This window comes from Gopherus flavomarginatus, chromosome 11, assembly GCF_025201925.1.
Source record: "Gopherus flavomarginatus isolate rGopFla2 chromosome 11, rGopFla2.mat.asm, whole genome shotgun sequence".
Taxonomy (NCBI): domain Eukaryota; kingdom Metazoa; phylum Chordata; order Testudines; family Testudinidae; genus Gopherus; species Gopherus flavomarginatus.
Window position 1 is genome coordinate 4,139,652 of NC_066627.1, and position 19,614 is coordinate 4,159,265.

Below are 19,614 nucleotides of genomic sequence, written 5' to 3' on the forward strand. Positions count from 1 at the left end.
CAGGGGGTTGTCCATCACCCCTTAGGTGGGAAGAGAGGCGGTTACCCTAGGTCAGTGGTGGTCCTGCCCCTTAGCCCTGCCGACTCTCTCCATCTCTAGCCCCTTCCCCACAACCTCACCCACATTTTACCCACCCAGTCCCTTGGCCCCACCCCTTCCCCTAAGCCCCTCCCCTTCCTCTTAGCCCTGTACATGAGAAATAAGTCCCACCCACTTGCTTCTTAACCCTGCCCCTTTTGTCATTCATCCCCCCATAGTTCCAGCCCTTAGCCCCATCCCTTTTCCCAAGGTCATTAGCCACATGCCAATATCTTTTAACCACTCCCCCAGCTCTTTAGCTCCACCCTCTTCTCTTAGCCCCTCCCATGTTCTGTAGTCACACCCCTTTCTTGAGCCACACCCTTTGCCCTGTCCTGTTGTCCTTGAGCCCCTCCCCTCCCTCCAAGGCCCATCCCATTCTGTTAGCACCATCCCTATGTCTGTAGCCACACCCCTTTCCCTGAGTACCGCCCCTTTCCCAGAAAGCTCTACCCCCTCACCTGGTGCCTTCCGCTCATTGGGGATGATGCAGCGTACGAAGTGGGGGTGGGTGGTTTTCAGATTCGCCATCAGCTTGTTCAGATTCTCCTAGGGTGACCAGACAGCAAGTGTCAAAAATCGGGACGGGGTGGGGGTGTAATAGGAGCCTATATAAGAAAAAGACCCAACAATCGGGACTGTCCCTATAAAATTGGGACATCTGGTCACCCTGGGAGGAGCTGAGGGGGGGGACGGGAAAAAGGAAGGCGCGTCAGTGTCTGGGGTGGGGGGAGGTCAGTATCTGGTAGAGTAGGGCAATGGCCCAGGTATCCCCCACCCCTGGAAAGCCCTCATAGTGAGACACCCCCATCTAGGTATTTCCCTTCCTCTCTTGTCCCCTCCCCATGGGCACCTCCCTCACCTAATGGGAATTCTTCCCCTTTCTGGGATTCCCCCTCCCCAAAAGCCTCCCCAGGATCAAGGGTGTCGGGGCCTCATACCCGGTGCAGTGCTGAGACTGTCTGGAAGGAGGAGCCTTTCTTCTTGGCTCCCTTCCCCTTCCCCCCGTCGCCGCCTGCAGGGGAGAGAGCGCAGGAAAGGGGGCATGAGAGGGGCGGGGAGGGAGGGAGTAGGTTGGGGGGTTGAGGCTATTCTGTACCTGGCTGGGTCTCTCTCTCGTTCCATCCATCCATCTATCCTCCATCCGTCCCTCCATCTCCCATCTCCCCCCATCCAAGCACTCTCCTTCCAACCAACCATCCTTCCCCCCTTCCCTCCCCACTTCCTCCATCCATTTATCCCCTCTATCTTCCATCTATCAAACCTCCTCTTATCCATTCCTCCATCCAACCCTCCATGCATCTCCCTATCCAGCCACATTCAGTCCTTCCTTCCTTCCATCCATCCATCCATCCTCTCCCTGTCTCTCCATCCCTTTCTCCTTCCACGCCTTCATCAATTGCTCCATCCTCCCTACCTCCTTCAACACCCTCTCCCATTCCTCCATCTCGCTCGCTCATCCTGCCTTGTTTTCTCACCACTTTCGGCCGCAGCGTAGTTGGCGAAGAGGAGGGCAAGGAGTTTGAGGGAAGATTTCTGGTAGAGCCCCACCACTGTCTCATTGAGCGGGTCCTTATTCTTCTGCAGCCAGCCCAGGATGTTGTAGTCCACCGTGCCGGCATAATGGATGAGGGAGAAATGCGCCTCCGGCTTCCCCTTGATGTTCCGTGGCTTGCCGAAGTTGGCTGACTTGCCCAGGTGGTTGTCGAAGAGTTTGGCCTTGAAGGTCATGTCCGTTGCCTTGGGGAACATGCACTCCTCCTCCAGGATGGACATGATGCCCATGGGCTGGTGGGCGGACGGAGAGAAGAGACGAGAAAGGAGGGTAGAGTGAGAGAAGAGATGGATAGCATGAGAAAGGAAAGGAAGGATACAAGGAGAGTTAAGAGAGAAAGGATGAGCAGAAGAGATTAATACAATGAGGAAGGGAAAGAAGAAAAGGATAGAATGAGAGAGAAGAAAATAAAAGAGAAGGGATGGATAGATCAAGAAGAAAAGAGAGAGAATAGAAAAGAAAGAATGGGAAAGTAAAAGAGAGAGTTCAGATTTAAGATTAAGATACTGGCTGCCTCAAGGAGGTGAGGAATGGGACATGGTAGAGGTCTCTTTATGACAGACCTGGATGCAACTTGGGCCCAGGTCCACCCATGCTGAGCCCAAGATGGTTAAGTTGTTTTCTGACCCAACCCTGATCCTTCCCCCGACCCTGAGTCAGCGCCCCTGCCTCCTGCCCATGGGCTTGGCATGGTGCCAGTGGCTGTGTGCCCCGCACCTGCCAACCGCTGCCCTCTGCCACGCTGGGTGTGCTGCGGTGCCAACGCCCCGGGCAGGAGGAGGAGAGCCAACCTGTTCTGAACCCAACACTGGTAGCTGGGTCCCATCAGGCTCGGGATGGGCTGGGTCCCCTCAGGCTCTAGGATATGGGGCCTTTCCCCTCTAGAGGATGCCAGGAGGGGGCTATCTCAGGGAGAGGTACCTTCTCAATGAGGTCTATGCAGGCCTGCAGGTCCATGCCAAAGTCAATGAACTCCCACTCAATCCCCTCCTTTTTGTACTCCTCCTGCTCCAGCACGAACATGTGGTGGTTGAAGAACTGCTGCAGCTTCTCGTTGGTGAAGTTGATGCAGAGCTGCTCAAAGCTGTTGAACTGGGGAGGAGGTTGGGGAACAAGAGACGAGTGAGAACAAAAGAGCCCCCTGCTATGGAGAGCCCATAGCTCAGTGGTTTGCCAACTGGTTTTCTGGGGACCCAGTTGAAGAAAATTGTTGATGCCCCTGACCCAATAGAGCTGGGGATGAGGGGTTCAGGGTGTGGGAGGGGGCTCTGGGATGGGGCAGAGGGTTGGTCTGTGGGAGGGGGTCAGGGCTCTTGGCTGGAGGTGCAGGCTTTGGGGTCCAGGAGGGGTTCTGGGTCTGGGGGGACTCAGGACTGGGGTAGGGGATTGGGGATTGGGGTGGGGCAGGAGCTTACCTACTGTGGCTCCCAGTCAGCAGCACAGCGGGGGGGCTAAGGCAGGCTTCCTGCTGCCCTGGCACCGCGGACCACGCTCTGCCCCGGAAATGGTCAGCAGCAGGTCTAATTCCTAGGTGGAGGTGTGCAAGCACCTCCGCAAGGCTCTTGTCTTCAGGCACTGCCCCCCAGTTCCCATTGGCCGGTTCCCAGCCAATGGGAGTATGGAGTCAGTGCTTCTGGTGCGATGCTCCATGGCCCCCCCACCTAGGAGACGTACCTGCTGCTGGCCACTTCTGGGGCTCAGCACGGTGTCAAAACAGGTAGGGACTAGCCTGCCTTAGCCGGCAGCACCACTGATGGGACTTTTTACTGCCCGGTTGGTGGTGCTGACCAAAGCGGCTGCAACCCAGTGCCTTACATTCTGCGACCCTGTACTGGGTCGTGACCCACAGTTTGAAAACCAGTGCACTAGAGGCTTCTGGGGAAGACATACCAGAATGTAACTGCGCCTACCAGCTGGTGCTTTGCTATGGCACCACCTAATGGAGGAAGGGAGGAACTGCACCACAGCCAGCACTTCCTACAGCGCCCTCTGCTGGGAGAGGCTCGAGGTGGCATAGCCAGGAGCTCCCCCACAGCCAGTGCCCTGCCCTGCTCCCTACAGGACCTCCTGTGGGGGGAATCACTTACATCGAAGATCTCAAAGCCAGCAATGTCCAGCACTCCAATGAAATACTGACGCGGCTGCTTCGTCTCAAGTGTGCTGTTGATCCTGGTCACCATCCAGCTGAACATCTTCTCATACACGGACTTGGCCAGGGCTCCGATGGAATAATACACCTGTGGGGGTCGCCAGAGGTACGTCAGAGATAGGGAGGAGGAGAAAGTGTTTGAGGAGAAAAGAATGGGGTGAGACGTAAGCTCTGGGGAGGGAGAAAGAAAGAAAGAAAGGAAGGAAGGAGAGGGAAGGGAGGGAGGGAGGAAGGAAGGGTGGGAGCAAGGGAGGAGGCAGGAAGGAAGGAGCAAGGAAGTGAGGGAGGAAGGGAGGAAGGGGGAAGAAAGGGAGGAAGGTCAGGAGGGAGGAGGCAAGGAGGAAGGAAGGAAGCAAGGGAGGGAGGAGGGGAAGGAAGGAATGAAGGGAGGGAGGGAGGAAGAAAGAAGGGAGGGAGGGAGGAAGGGAGTGAGGGAGGATGGAAGGAAGGAAGAGGGAAGCAAGGGAGGGAGGAAGGAAAGGAGGAAGGAAGGGAGGGAAGGAGAGAGGGAGGGATGAAGGGAGGAAGGAAGAGAGGGGGAGGGAAGGGGAAGGAAGGAAGGGAAGGAGGATAGAAGGAAGGAAGGAAGGAAGGAAGGAAGAGGGAAGGAAGAGAGGGAGGAAGGAAGAAAGGAGGGGAGGAAGGATGGGAGGGAAGAGGGGAGGAAGGAAGGGAAGGAAGAAGGAAGGATGGGAGGGACTGAGGGAGGAAGGAAGAGAGGGGGAGAGGAAGGGAAGGGAGGGAGGAAGGAAGGGAGAGAGTGAGGGGGAAGGGAAGGGGGAGGGGAAGGGAGGGAGGAAGGAAGGGAGAGAGTGAGGGGGAAGGGAAGGGGGAGGGGAAGGGAGGGAGGAAGGAAGGAAAGAAGGGAGGGAGTGAGGGAGGAAGGAAGAGAGGGGGAGGGGAGGGGAAGGAAGGAAAAGAGGGAGGAGGGGAGGAAGGAAAGGAGGGAAGGAGGATAGAAGGAAGGAAGGAAGCGAGGAGGGGAGGAAGGAATGGAAGAAGGAAGGAAGGAAGGGAGGGAGGGAGGAAGGAAGGGGGGGAAGGGAGGAAGGAAGGGAGGGAGGAAGGAAGAGGGGAGAGGGGAAGGGAGGAACGAAGCGAGGAGGGGAGGAAGGAAGGGGGAGGGGAAGGGAGGAAGGAAAGGAGGAAGGGAGGGAGTGATGGAGGAAGGGAGGGGGAGGGAAAGGGAGGGAGGAAGGAAGGAAGGTAGGGAAGAGGGGAGGAAGGAAGAGAGGGAGAGAGGAAGGAAGAGGGGTGAGGGGAAGGGAGGAAGGAAGCGAGGAGGGGAGGAAGGAAGGGGGAGGGGAAGGGAGGAAGGAAAGGAGGGAGGGAGAAAGAGAGGGGGAGGGGAAGGGAGGGAGGAAGGAAGGAAGGTAGGGAAGAGGGGAGGAAGGAAGAGAGGGAGAGAGGAAGGAAGAGGGGAGAGGGGAAGGGAGGAAGGAAGCGAGGAGGGGAGGAAGGAAGGGGGAGGGGAAGGGAGGAAGGAAAGGAGGGAGGGAGGGAGGAAGGAAGGAAGGTAGGGAAGAGGGGAGGAAGGAAGGGAGGGAGAGAGGAAGGAAGAGGGGAGAGGGGAAGGGAGGGAGGAAGGAAGGAAGGAAGGAAGGGAGGGAGGAAGGGAGGAAGAGGGGAGAGGGGAAGGGAGGAAGGAAGGGGGAGGGGAAGGGAGGAAGGAAAGGAGGGAGGGAGGGAGGAAGAGAGGGGGAGGGGAAGGGAGGGAGGAAGGAAGGGAGGAGGGCAGCGGGGTCTCACCTGCTGGACATTCTGCCCCTTGGTGACATACTCATTCCCCACCTTGACCCTGGGGTGACAAAGCCCCTTCAGCAGGTCGGCCGAGTTCAGCCCCATCAGGTAGGCAGATTTATCCGCATCTGCAGGTGGAGAGACGTGGGCAGTGATCCCCCAACTCTGCGTGTGACCACCCCCCTCCTGCCTCCTGCCCGTCCGCCTCCTGGTGGTCCCTACCCCCCCCACCATCCCCTCAACCCCCTTGAACACCCCACCCACTGTGGTCCCTGCACCCCACCTCCTGCCTAGTGTCCCCCCCACTCCCTGGATCTTCCCGCTGTTTCCTGGTGGTCTCTCCTCGCTCTGCATTCCCAGATGTCCCCAGTGGTCCCCTCCCTGCATGGCTCACTCTCCCCATTGGTGTCCCCCATGATCCATCCCTCCCCCGTGCTGCCCCCTGCCCACCCTCAGTGCCGTCAGGCTCAGCCTGCTCCTCGCGCTGCTTCTGCTTGAACTTCATGTTTCCGAAGTGCATGATGGCGCCCGTCAGCTTGTAGACCCCGACCTTCTCCTCGGGCGTGAAGCCCAACACGTCGAAAGCGCTCTGGGGCCCAGGCGGGGGGAGGGGAGGGAAGGGATGGAGCGTCAGCTTCAGGGCAGCCTCTCCTCCAACCCCAACGCTGCATGGGGCTTGGAGACTCTTTAGTGTGGGGGAGGGGACTGAGTCCTCATTCCCCCCTTCTTTCCATGCCATTGTCCATCCGTCTGTCACCACACACGTCCCTCCATCCATCCTCCCACCCTCCGTCTGTCCCTGCTTCTCCACACACAGTCTTCCATCCACCCACCAACTATCCATCCATTGTTCCCCATACGCACCCCTCTAGCCATCCATACACCCACCAACCACCCATCCACTATTCCCTATAGATATCCATCCATCCATCCATCCATCCATCCATCCACCCCACATGCACCCTTCCTCCCATCCATCCATCCATCCATCCATCCATTCATCCATCCCCACATGCACCCTTCCTCCCATCCATCCATCCATTCATCCCCACATGCACCCTTCCTCCCATCCATCCATCCATCCATCCATCCACCCCACATGCACCCTTCCTCCCATCCATCCATCCATCCACCCCACATGCACCCTTCCTCCCATCCATCCATCCATCCATCCATCCACCCCACATGCACCCTTCCTCCCATCCATCCATCCATCCATCCATCCATCCATTCATCCCCACATGCACCCTTCCTCCCATCCATCCATCCATCCCCACATGCACCCCTTCTCCCATCCATCCATCCATCCCCACACGTACCCTTCCTCTCATCCATCCATCCATCCATCCACCCACACCACATGCACCCTTCCTCCCAGCCATCCAGCCAGCCAGCCATCCCCACATGAACCCTTCCTCCCATCCATCCATCCATCCATCCATCCCACATGCACCCTTCCTCCCATCCATCCATCCATCCATCCCCACATGCACCCTTCCTCCCATCCATCCATCCATCCCACATGCACCCTTCCTCCCATCCATCCATCCCCACACTCACCCTTCCTCCCATTTATCCATCCATCCACCCCATACACACCCTTCCTCCCTCCCTCCCTCCCTCCATCAATCCGCACATGCACCCTTCCTTCCATCCATCCATCCATCCCCACACGCACTCTTCCTCCCATCCATCCATCCATCCGTCCGTCCATCCATCCATCCATCCATCCCCACACGCACTCTTCCTCCCATCCATCCATCCATCCATCCATCCCCACACGCACTCTTCCTCCCATCCATCCATCCATTCATCCATCCCCACACGCACTCTTCCTCCCATCCATTCATCCATCCGTCCATCCATCCATCCCCACACGCACCCTTCCTCCCATCCATCCATCCATCCCCACATGCACCCTTCCTCCCATCCATCCATCCATCCGTCCATCCATCCATCCATCCCCACACGCACTCTTCCTCCCATCCATCCATCCATCCATCCATCCCCACACGCAGTCTTCCTCCCATCCATCCATCCATCCGTCCATCCATCCATCCCCACATGCACCCTTCCTCCCATCCATCCATCCATCCGTCCATCCATCCATCCCCACATGCACCGTTCCTCCCGTCCATCCATCCATCCCCACATGCACCCTTCCTCCCATCCATCCATCCATCCGTCCATCCATCCATCCCCACATGCACCGTTCCTCCCATCCATCCATCCATCCCCATATGCACCTGTCATAAACATACAGCTAAGGTGTGCATAAAATCCCTCCTTTACCTGTAAGGGGTTAAGAAGCTCAAATAACCTGGTTGGCACCTGACCAAAAGGACCAATAAGGGAAGAAGATCCTTTTGAATCTGTGGGGGGAGGTTTTGTTTGTGCTTCTCTTTGTTGTTCTCTCCGGGACAGAGAGGGACCAGGGCAGGAAAAACCATCTCCTAAAACCCTACCTGGAATAAGCATCTAAGAGTATAAAAATTGTAAGTACTAGCAAGGAAATGCATTAGCATATCTTTTGTTTTAGCTTGTGAATTTTCCTGATGCTAAGAGGGAGGTTTATTCCTGTTTTTTGTAACTTTGAAGTTTTGCCTAGAGGGGAATCCTCTGTGTTTTAAATCTTATGACCCTGTACAATTACCTTCCATCCTGATTTTACAGAGGTGCTTCTTTTACTTTTTTCTTTATAATTAAGTTCTGCTTTAAGAACCTGATTGGTTTTTAGTGTCCTAAAACCCCAGGGTCTGGTGTGTGCTCACTTTGTTTACCTATCTGATTGGTAGATTATTCTCAAGCCTCCCCAGAAAAGGGGGTGAAGGGGCTTGGGGGGATATTTTGGGGAAACAGGAACTCCAAGTGATCCTTTTCCTGAATCTTTGTCTAACTCACTTAGTGGTGGCAGCGATACCATCCAAGGACAAGGAAGAATTCGTGCCTTGGGGAAGTGTTTAACCTAAGCTGGTAGAAATAAGCTTAGGGGGTCTTTCATGTGGGTCCCCACATCTGTACCCCAGAGTTCAGAGTGGGGAAGGAACCCTGATAGCCCTTTCCTCCCATCCATCCATCCATCCCCATATGCACCCTTCCTCCCATCCATCCCCACATGCACCCTTCCTCCCATCCATCCATCCATCCATCCATCCATCCATCCATCCATCCATCCCCACATGCACCCTTCCTCCCATCCATCCATCCATCCATCCATCCATCCATCCCCACATGCACCCTTCCTCCCATCCATCCATCCATCCCCACATGCACCCTTCCTCCCATCCATCCATCCGTCCATCCCCACATGCACCCTTCCTCCCATCCATCCATCCCCACATGCACCCTTCCTCCCATCCATCCATCCATCCATCCCCACATGCACCCTTCTTCCCATCCATCCATCCGCCCCCACATGCACCCTTCCTCCCATCCATCCATCCATCCCCACATGCACCCTGCCTCCCATCCATCCATCCATCCAACTGTTCAGCCAGACATTCAGCTATCCATGCATTTACTCAACTCTGCATCCATCGTCACAGTTGTCTGTCAACACACCCACCCTTCCTGTCGTGGTAACTACCTCCCACCCCATCATGTATTATCTCCCAGTGAAGCCTTGCCCCAAGGACCCTGAGGCCAGGTCTCTCCCTGCTCCTCCCCCTAGCCCGTCATCTCTCACGTCGGTGGCAATCAGCTCCTCGGAGTCATTGATAGAAGCAACAGTCACTTCTCCTTGGGAGATGAAGCTGTAGTCATAAGGGTTGTTTGTGACCAGCATCATTTCTGCTCCGGGAGATGGGGTGGTTGGGGGGAAGGAAGGAAGGAAGGAAGGTTAGTTGGCTAATGGCTGAACTGATTTCCAGGATTTCCTCAGAGCCCACAGTGGGCCCTGATCCTGGACTCAGAGAAGAGCAACTTGCCATGGGGCATCTTTCCCACTGCTGCCTCCTCACTGACTCACCAAGAAGTTCTGGCTTCTGATTGGACAGGATCTGGTAGAAGATGTGATAGTTCCTCTCCGCCTTGAGCTGGAAGATGACCCGGGATTTCTCCAGGAGATCTGACAGATAGATCGATAGATAGATCAGAAGGGACCATTATGATCATCTAGTCTGACCTCCTGCACAATGCAGGCCACAGAATCTCACCCACCCACTCCTGTAACAAACCTCTGAGCTGTGTCTGAGCTACTGAAGTCCTCAACTTGTGGTTTAAAGACTTCAAGGTGCAGAGAATCCACCAGCAAGTGACCCGTGCCCTTGCTGCAGAGGAAGGCGAAAACCCCCCATGGCCCCTTCCAATCTGCCCTGGAGGAAAATTCCTTCCTGACCCCAAATATGGCGATCAGCTAAACCCTGAGCATGTGGGCAAGACTCACCAGCCAGCACCCAGGAAAGAATTCTCTGCAGTAACTCAGATCCCCTCCCATCCAACATCCCATCACCGACCACTGGGCATACTTATCTGGCGATTATCAAAGATCAGTTGCCAAAATTAGGCTCTCTCATCATACCATCCCCTCCATAAACTTATCAAGCTTAGTCTTGAAGCCAGAGATGTCTTTTGCCCCCACTGCTCCCCTTGGAAGGCTGTTCCAGAACTTCACTCCTCTGATGGTTAGAAACCTTCATCTAATTTCAAGTCTAAACTGCCTGATGGCCAGTTTATGTCCATTTGTTCTTGTGTCCACATTGGTAATGAGCTTAAATAATTCCTCTCCCTCCCTGGTATTTATCCCTCTGATATATTTATAAAGAGCAATCATATCCCCCCTCAGCCTTCTTTTGGTTAGGCTAAACAAGCCAAGCTCTTTGAGTCTCCTTTCATATGACAGGTTTTCCATTCCTCGGATCATCCTAGTAGCCTGTCTCTGAACCTGTTCCAGTTTGAATTCATCCTTCTTAAACATGGGAGACCAGAACTGCACACACTATTCCAGGTGAGGTCTCACCAGCGCCTTATATAACAGTACTAACACCTCCTTATCTTTGCTGGAAATACCTCGCCTGATGCATCCTAAAACCACATTAGTTTTTTTAACAGCCGTATCACATTGGCGGCTCATAGTCATCCTGATAGATAGATGGGGTGTGTGTGTGTGTGTGTAGATAGATAGATAGATAGATAGATGGTGAGTGGGTGGAGATAGATAGATAGATGTGGATGGAGAGACAGACAGAGCTGAGAACGTTGATACTCGTCTCACTCACAGGTCTCGATATCAGCTGAAGCCAACTTTCCTGTCGCCCCAAAGTGGATCCGTATGAATTTACCCTAGAGAAAGAGAATGTGACAGGTGTGTGGGGTGTGTGAGGGGCTGATACATCAAGTACAGCCCCACAGATGCCTCCTAACCCAGTCCCACAGACTCTCCCTCCCTGTTGTGACCAGGGCTGGAGCAGAAAAAATTCATGGGTGCCCTATCCCACTAATCAACGCCTATCCCTCCCAGTGTCTCCTGCCCACTGTGATCAGCTGTTTGGGGGCATGCAGGAGGTTCCAAGGGGGCGGGGGAGGAGCGGGGATGGGGCGTACTGGGGGGAGGGGGCAGAAGAGGGTGGGAAGAGGCAGGGTGGGGTGGGGCTTTGGGGGCAGGAGTGAAGTGGGGGTGGGGCCTGGGGTGGAGCGGGGTTGAGCACATCTGGGGAAGGGAGGAAGCTGACGGCTGTGATCCCAGCCCCACACAGACACCTCAGCCCTCCAGCCTCCCTCTTACCCAGGTATAGCCCCTGGCCATGCCCACAGAAACACCCCAGAGATCTCAGCCCCCCGCCCCGCCGAGATCCCAGGATACTCACGAAACGGGACGAGTTGTCGTTCCTCACTGTCTTGGCGTTGCCAAAGGCCTCCAGGGCAGGGTTGGCCTGGATGATTTGATCCTCCAGGGTCCCCTTTGGGGACAAAACAGAAGTGAGAGGTTAGAACTGGCTGCAGATCCCTCCCACAACCTCCCCACCCCACCCGCTGTGAGGCACTGTCATGGGGAAGCTTGCAGCACTGGGGGAACTGAGCTCACAACATGGGGGGTCTGTGGCGGGGCAGCATCAGGGCGGAGGTCTCACCTTGTTGGCACTGGTCCCTTCTTTCTTGCGGTCGCTGATGGCTGCAATGCTGGCGAAGTACTGGATGACCCTCTTGGTGTTCACCGTCTTCCCTGCGCCGGATTCTCCGCTGGAGAGAGAGAAGGAGGTGAGTGAGATGGGGGGTAGCGCAGGGGGGCAGGAAGCAGCTGGGCCCCCCAGGGGGACAGAGGGTGGGGTGGGTGGGGGATGGTAGGTACTCACGTGATGAGGATGGACTGGTTTTCTCGGTCTGAAAGAGAGAAGAGGGGTTAGCAGGCAGCAGTGGGGGGCTGCGAGGGGTGTGAGGGAGATATGGGTTGGCTGGAATTGGAGGGAGGGGGAATGGGTGGCCGGAGTGGGCAGGGCAGGAGGGGGCATTAGGTCTGGGAGAGTGGATGGGGAAGGGGTACAGGACAAGGAGGGGGTGAGGGGATGACTGGAGGGAGATGGGTTGAATTGGGGGGTCAGTTAGGGGGTGGGAAGGATGAGAGGGGAGTGCCCAGGTGTGTGGGTAGGGACAGGGATGTCAGGGATGGGGTGGGGTGCTGGGGAGATGTACTCCTCAGTTTTTGCTGGTAGGTGTTCTTGGCGATGCAGAAGGTGTGTGTGTGTTGGGAGGTTATGGTCATGGTCATGGTTATGGCTGGGGTATAGTTAAGGTTAGGGTTATATTTATGGTTACAGTAAGGGGTATGTGATGTAGTGGGGATTTTCCCTTGTTTTGCTGTGTGTGAGCCTATGTGAGTCATACTGTTTAGCATGAATGCTGTGTGCCTGTTTCCCTGTGCATTGCACCAAAGTCTAGTGGTGGGAATAGGGGTGTGTGACTTTTGTGGGGGTTGCTCCAGCTGCCTGCAGGGATGCTATGGCCGCCCCTTCATAACCTAAGACCCAGAAGGGGGGTGCAACCAGGTGACTCTTGGCCCCAAAGCGAGACAAAGGCCGGAAGAGGAGCAACGGGCAGGGTGGTGGCCAGGCAGCTGGAAGAGATTCAGTCTTCGCTGGCTTGGGGTGCAGAGGGAGGGCAGAGCCCTGGCTCTGAGCTCCCCTTCCTCCAAAATGGACTTGGCTGAAAGTCACTGATCTCTGTGCTAACAAGCTCTGTTCTACGCTGTGTTCCTGTCAACTGATAAACCTTCTGTTTTACACTGGCTGAGAGTCACGTCTGACTGCGGAGTTGGGGGGCAGGGCCCTCTGGCTCCCCCAGGACCAACCCGGGTGGACTCGCTGTGGGAAGTGCATGGGGGGATGGGGATGCTGAATGCTCCGGGGTCAGACCCAGGAAGGTCGAAGGTGTTTAAGCTTCTTGCCATGGACACAGGCTGCTCCGAAAGAGGAGGCTCCCCCAGAGTCCCGGCTGGCTTCGTAGGGAGCAGTTCCAGAGCATCGCCTGGTGACTCTGTGACAACTAGTGGCAGTAGTGGGATAAACTGCATCCCAGAGACAGAGCATCCTGCAGTAAGTGACTGGGAAGCAGTAAAACGAAGGGGGGCTCTGATGCTGTGAGCAAAGCAGTGAGCTCCCTGCCTGCCCTCACTGGGACAGCAGGGGCGAAGCTGAGCCCAGGGGGATCGGAGACCCCAGCTGAGTGTGGAGAACCACAGCCGGGCGGGACAGCTGCCAGGGCTGCCTTGTCCAGAGGGGCAAATGGCCTGGGACAAGGGCAAAGCAGCCTTGGGACACCTGCCTGTCATAGAGGAGCCTTTTCCGAAGGTGGTCCTGGGCTTGGGGAGGGACGGATGGGAGGGGAAGGCTCCCCCGATGGAGAATCAGTGGTGGAGCATGTGCTGACTTTCCGGGAAAAGCTCGCTGAGCTCATGGTTCCAGCCAGGGAGAGCCTAGCCAGGGCCCAAGGGAGGCAGAGGGTTTGGTACAACTGCTCAGCCTATGGCACTGGGGACCAGGTGAGGATTCTCCTCCCGGTGAGGCAGAATAAGCCGCAAGCTGCCTGGGATGGGCCCTTGAAGGTCATCAAGTAGCTGGATGAGGAGAACGAAGTGCTGAAACTGCCCAACCGGGCTCACAGCCACCGGGGGGACTAGGTCTACATGATGGAGCTGAACTCTGACAGGGAGAGGTTAGTACTGGGTGTGTGGGGCCAGTGGGAGAAGGGAGAAGATCCCTGGTGGGTCTCTTCCCTGAGACAGGAGCTGACCCCTTGCTGGAATCAATTCCCCTCTCTGACCAGCTAACCCCTGCCCAGCAGGCAGTGATCAGAGAGATCCTGCATTGGTACCAACAGCTGTTTTCCAACCGGCCTGGGCTCACTAACCGACCTGTCCACTGGGTGGATCCGGCCCTCCCATCAGGAGTTTCCCATTCAGAGTAACTGGGAACACAGCCCAGGCCCTGGAGGGAGAGGTCAGAGACCTGCTGGCTTTAGGGGTGATCCAGCCACCCACCAGCCCTGGGGCTGGTCCCCAGGAAAGATGAGTTGATCCGATTCTGTGTGGCCTATCAGAAGCTCAATGCCATCACCATGTCTGGGGCCTGCTCACACTTAGGCCTGATGAGAGCCTAGATGAGTTGGACGGGGCTCTTAAAAGGCTGCAGCCAGATCTATTTGGGCGGCCCTTCTCTGTGTACCCGGAGCACTCGCCGTGCCATGGCTGCACCAGATGAGAGGGGCCAATGCCAAGCCCCTGAGGTGGAGTCTGTCCTCCCAGAAGTATGAGATGGAGGTGGTCCACATTAAGAGGTGGGCAAATGTTATAGCTGATGTTTGTCCCAGAGAGGGAGGCCTGAACTTCCCCAGGTCACTGGCTAAAGTGACCCCACTCAGTCCGGTCTCGAAGGGGGGAGAGATGTGATGAAGTGGGGATTTTTCCTTGTTCTGTTGTATGTGAGCCTATGTGAGTCTTACTGTATTGCATGAATGCTGTGTGTGCCTCAGTTTCCCTGTGCATTGCACCAATGTCTAGGTAATGGGAATAGGGGTGTGTGACTTTTTCAGGGGCTGCTCCAGCTGCCTGCAGGGATGCGTAACCTGAGACCCAGGAGGGGGAAGGGACCAGGTGACTCTTGCGCCCGAAGCGAGACGAAGGCTGGAGGAGGAGCAACGGGCAGGGCTGGGGCTAGGGGCTGGAAGCGAGTCAGTCTCGGCTGGGCTGGCTTGGGGCGTGGGGGTGGGGCAGAGCCCTGGCTCTGGGCTCCCCTCTCCACAAGATGGACTCTGCTGAAAGTCACTGATCTCTGTGCTAACAAGCTCTGTTCTACGCTGTGTTCCTGTCAACTGAGAAACCTTCTGTTTTACACTGGCTGAGAGTCACGTCTGGCTGCGGAGTTGTGGGGCAGGGCCCTTGGGAATGGGGCCCACCCAGAGGGACTGCCTGGGGGAAGCGCACAGTGGGGCAGGGGATGCTGAATGCTCCGGGGTCAGACCCAGGAAGGTGGACGCCATGTGAGCTTCTTGCCCTGAAGCTAGTCTGCTCTGAGAGAGGAGGCTCCCCAAAGTCCTGCCTGGCTTCACAGGGAGCAGTTCCAGAGCAATGCCCTGGTGACGCTGTGACAGGGTATAGTTAAGGATAGGGTTATGGCTGGGGTAGAGTTAAGGTTAGGGTTATATTTATGGTTATGGTTAGGGCTATCGTTAAGAACAGGGTTAAGTCCCTACTCGTCAGCATGTTCTGGTAGGCGTTGTCAGAGATGGAGAAGATGTGGGGTGGGGCTTCGCTTCTCTTCTTGCCCCTGTAAGCGGCCACCACCTCCGCGTTATAGACCGGCAACCACTTGTAGGGATTGACCGTCACACAGAACAGCCCCGAGTAAGTCTGGAGAACAGGAACAGGCCAGAGGGAAGGATAGAGAGAGAGCGAGAGAGAAGAATCAGAACAGCGGGGGAAGGCCCATGGTGACGAGATTGAGAACCTACCCTAGAGCGAGTGAGAACTGATGGAGAGGGAGCGGGTCGGTGCTATGCAGTGCCCTCCCTCCTCTGTTCTAGAACAGGAGACATCTTCCCTCTTGATCTAGAATGGGACATGATGCACCATCTTCTATATAGAACTAGACATGATGCCCCTTTCCAGATCTAGAAGCAAAGACACGTCCATCTCCCCAGTCTAGAATGGGAGACAATGCACCTGCCCCATCTAGAATGGGATAAAACACCCCTTCCCTGATATGGATCCAGAGACACACCTGTTTCACCAATATAGAACGAGAGACAAGCCCGACCCACCAAGAATGGAAGAACACACCCCTTCCTTTATCTAGATTAGAAGACAATAACCCTCCCCGATCTAGAACATGAGATGCCAGAAAGGAAGACAATGTGACATCCTTTGATCTAGAAGAGGACTTGATAGATCAGGAAGGAATTATAACAGGAGACAATGCTCACTCTGTGATCTAGAATGGGGGCGATGGTCTCTTCTCTGATCTCAAACAGGGGATGACACAAGCAGACCCCCAAACTAACAAGGAGCTGGTGGCCTCCTTGGTCTAGAACAGGGACAAGAACAGGAGGGATTTCCCCTGATGTAAAATGGCAGATGATGCCCACCCTGATCTAGAACAGCAGGTTACTCCCCCTGTTCTAGAAGGGAAATGATGCTCCCCCTGATCTAGACGTCAGCAGCTCCCAGAGGGGCATAATGCAGGGTGGAGACCCCAGGAACTCCCCCACCCTATGAGTACCCCAGCAAGGTGTGTGTGGGGGAACTAGGGGGTGGCAGGGGCCCCCTCAGGCTCACGTAGATCATCCAGGCAGCGTATCGCTCCTTGAGGTTGTAGAGCACAGCCGGCTCGTGCAGGAACGTCAGCATGGCCATGTCCTCAATCTTGTCGAACTTTGGCGGATTCTGCTGGTGGACATCCGACTCCTTCACTGTCACCGTCTGGGCATGAAGAGAGAGGCGGGGGGGAGGGTGGGGGTGGTGCTACCTCCACCCAGCTGCACCCTTGCTGACCTGTCACCCCCTCAGCAGCTGTGAGGTCAGACCAGCACCTCCCAGCTCTGTTTCTTCCAACCTGCTCCCCTTATTTGGCCTTTAACCCCTAACCCTGGTGCCCCACAGCCTGTCCTTCCCTCTACCCCTGACTGCAGTCGCTAATATCAACCCTTCCCTTGTCCCATCTTCCCCTATGACCTCTGACCCCCACAGTCCCTACCCCAACCTCCCTTGTGACCCCCTGACCTCACCCACCTGCCCCCGACTCCGCTGTACCCAGCCTCACCTTGCCGTTCTCGGTCTCGACGGTCAGCCTCTCCCCGTCCCGGCTGACGATCTTGCCCTTGACGAACTCCTCCTTCTCGTCGGACACGAAGCAGTCGCTGCGGAGGTCGAAGGTCCGGGTCTGCGCCTCCAGCCGCTCCTTGTCCGACTTGCGCAGGTAGGGGGCAGCCGCCCCGAACTCGGCCATGTGGGCATCACCCATGCTGGGGTCGGGGGGAGAGCTGGGCGGTGAGAGGAGGCGCCCCCCTGCACCGCCAGGGCCCCCACCACCCCAGAGATAGTGCCCTCTGCTGTCCTCCCCTCAGCCCCGGGAACTCCCCTGTGCTGCCAGTGCCCCCCCATCCTGGGCACAGCACCCCCTGCTGTCCCCCCACTCCCAGCCCTGCAGTCCCCCTGCCCCACCTAAATTCCCCTCCCTTTCTGTGTGTGTGACACACTCACCTAATTAGAGTTTCACAAGAGAGACTGGAAAACCTGGGGGGGAGAGACAAAGAGATGGGGGGCAGTTTAGAGTCACCCTAAGCCCCCTCCCCAACGTCTCTCTACAGCCCCCTTCCCCTTCTTCCCCCAATCCCACAATCCCTCCCTCCCCATCCCTCCACCCTGCCTCTCCCCAACCCCCAACAATCCCCCATCCCCCCCACCTCTCCCTCCAACCATCTCCCATCCCCCCACCCTGCCTCTCCCCAACCCCCAACAATCCCCCATCCCCCCACCCTGCCTCTGCCCCCAACCCCCAACAATCCCCCATCCCCCCATGCCCCCTGCCTAACCCCTTCTCGCCTCCCACCCCCAGCCCCCCATTCCCTCATCGCAGTGTCCCCCCCGCTACCTCCCCCACCCCATGGGGGGACCTGGCCCCACATCTCACCAGAGGCAGGTGAGGCAGCCGGAGCCCGATGCGATCTGTGTCGCCCGGAGCCCTCCGCCCCCCTTTATAGCCCCGGCTCCCCCCACCCCCGGGGAGCGACGGGCCAGGAGCCGGTGTGAACGTGTCCATGAATGGAGCGGCTCAGTCCGCAGCCCCCCCGCCTCTGTTCCCCCCCCGGGGCGCATTCCGGAGAGGGGCTGGGAAGGTCCCAGAGGCTGATAACGGGGGGAGGGAGGGGGGCTGTCAGCGAAAGGGGGGAGGGGGAGCGAGCCAGAAATCTCAGCTCCCCTCCCATTGGCCTTCCTCGCCTGTTTCTCCTGCTGATTTTCATCTTCCTGGGGTGGGGTTGACAGGTCCAAACGCTGGGAAGTTTCTTTCACGCCCCCTCCCCTGCCGCCGCCTTCTCCGCAGGGCTCTGGACCCACCAGACCCCTCCCAGAGCCAGGGAGGGAACCCAGGAGTCCTGGCTCCCAGCCCTCCTGCTCTAACCACCAGACACCACTCCCCTCCCAGAGCTGCCGAGAGAACCCAGGAGTCCTGGCTCCCAGCCTTCTTGCTCTAACCACCAGACACCACTCCCCTCCCAGAGCTGCCGAGAGAACCCAGGAGTCCTGGCTCCCCAGCTGTGTGACACAGAAGTCAAGTTAGACAGTTCTGTCTGGTGTTATTATTGTGATAAGATTTAACATGTGAAAGAAGAACCCCCCCGGTGGGGGTGGGGTCCCAGTTGAAAGGCTCAGAGCCCTCGGATATCAGGGGGTCCGCCAGCCCCCTCACACTCATCACACCCCAGGGCCTTCCTTCCGTTCATTCAGATTCATTCATTACAGTTGCTATGGACAAAGCTTAGGTCCCATTGTATCTATCCCTCCACACCTCATCCATCCATCCCCCCACACTCTCCCTGCACCCCTCCGTCTACCCAGACCCCTCATCCCTCCCTTCCTACCCCTCTCCCATCTCTCCATCCATCTCCACCGACACCCCTGTCTTCACGCCTTCATCCACCACCCTTCCACCCCTCCGTCTACCCAGACCCCTCATCCCTCCCTTCCTACCCCTCTCCCATCTCTCCATCCATCTCCCCCGACGCCCCTGTCTTCACGCCTTCATCCACCACCCTTCCACCCCTCCGTCTACCCAGACCCCTCATCCTTCCCTTCCTACCCCTCTCCCATCTCTCCATCCATCTCCACCGACGCCCCTGTCTTCACGCCTTCATCCATCACCCTTCCACCCCTCCGTCTACCCAGACCCCTCATCCCTCCCTTCCTACCCCTCTCCCATCTCTCCATCCATCTCCACCGACGCCCCTGTCTTCACGCCTCTATCCGCCACCCTTCCACCTCCCCAGACCCCTCATCCCTCCTTTCCTCCCCCTCTCCCATCTCTCCATCCATCTCCCCCAGCGCCCCTGTCTTCACGCCTCCTTCCACCCCTCCAGCTAGCCAGTTGGCTCTTAGTTGTGTAGTTAGGTGGTGGTTGTGCTGTATTTGCCGGTTCATTTCTTGGGCTCACTGTAGTTGTGACTTGCTTAGCTGACACTCTGGGGCTGGGTTGCTCCATTAGGAGGTATTACTTTTCTGCTTGCTTACAATTTGTTTGTCATTTCAAGGCAGTTTCTTTTTCCTTGGCGGGCTGTTGTGTAGTTGTGTAGTTGTGTGTGTGTGTTTCATTAATTGCTGGCTGCTAGAATTGTTTAATTGTCTGTTGAATTATTTAGTTGTTTGGCTGTTCACTGTGTTCATTGTTTAGTAGTTTGGTGTGTTAGTTGTTTTGTTTGGTTGTGTTAGGTTTTTGATTGTTGTGTTAGCTGTTTTTGTGTGTTAGGTATTTCTCTTAGTTTGGTGTGTTCGTTGGTTTGGTTGGTTGTCAGTTGTTAGGTTTTGATTCTTGGTTGGGTTAGTTTGGTACATTAGGTGTTTGTTTATCTGTTGTGTTAGTTGTTTCTTTAGTTGTTTGGTGTGTCAGTTGTT

General features: G+C 56.5%; 1 protein-coding gene across 1 annotated transcript in view; it reads right to left on the reverse strand.

The window, feature by feature from the left end:
* The window catches only part of LOC127031904 (myosin-6), a 37,272-nt gene extending 20,303 nt beyond the window's left edge, over positions 1 to 16,969 (reverse strand). The window contains exons 1-17 of the mRNA XM_050918909.1: positions 16,769 to 16,969; positions 16,285 to 16,428; positions 15,204 to 15,360; positions 11,813 to 11,840; positions 11,591 to 11,699; positions 11,327 to 11,419; positions 10,739 to 10,802; positions 9,490 to 9,588; positions 9,208 to 9,311; positions 5,973 to 6,111; positions 5,532 to 5,650; positions 3,721 to 3,870; positions 2,555 to 2,725; positions 1,557 to 1,866; positions 1,020 to 1,093; positions 540 to 627; positions 1 to 20 (exon numbers count right to left, since the gene is read on the reverse strand). The exon at positions 1 to 20 is cut by the window's left edge and continues 98 nt beyond it. Of these exons, the coding sequence (XP_050774866.1) occupies positions 1 to 20; positions 540 to 627; positions 1,020 to 1,093; positions 1,557 to 1,866; positions 2,555 to 2,725; positions 3,721 to 3,870; positions 5,532 to 5,650; positions 5,973 to 6,111; positions 9,208 to 9,311; positions 9,490 to 9,588; positions 10,739 to 10,802; positions 11,327 to 11,419; positions 11,591 to 11,699; positions 11,813 to 11,840; positions 15,204 to 15,360; positions 16,285 to 16,428; positions 16,769 to 16,969 (2,070 nt within the window). The remainder of the gene's footprint in view (positions 21 to 539; positions 628 to 1,019; positions 1,094 to 1,556; positions 1,867 to 2,554; positions 2,726 to 3,720; positions 3,871 to 5,531; positions 5,651 to 5,972; positions 6,112 to 9,207; positions 9,312 to 9,489; positions 9,589 to 10,738; positions 10,803 to 11,326; positions 11,420 to 11,590; positions 11,700 to 11,812; positions 11,841 to 15,203; positions 15,361 to 16,284; positions 16,429 to 16,768) is intronic.
* Positions 16,970 to 19,614: the final 2,645 nt, after the last annotated feature.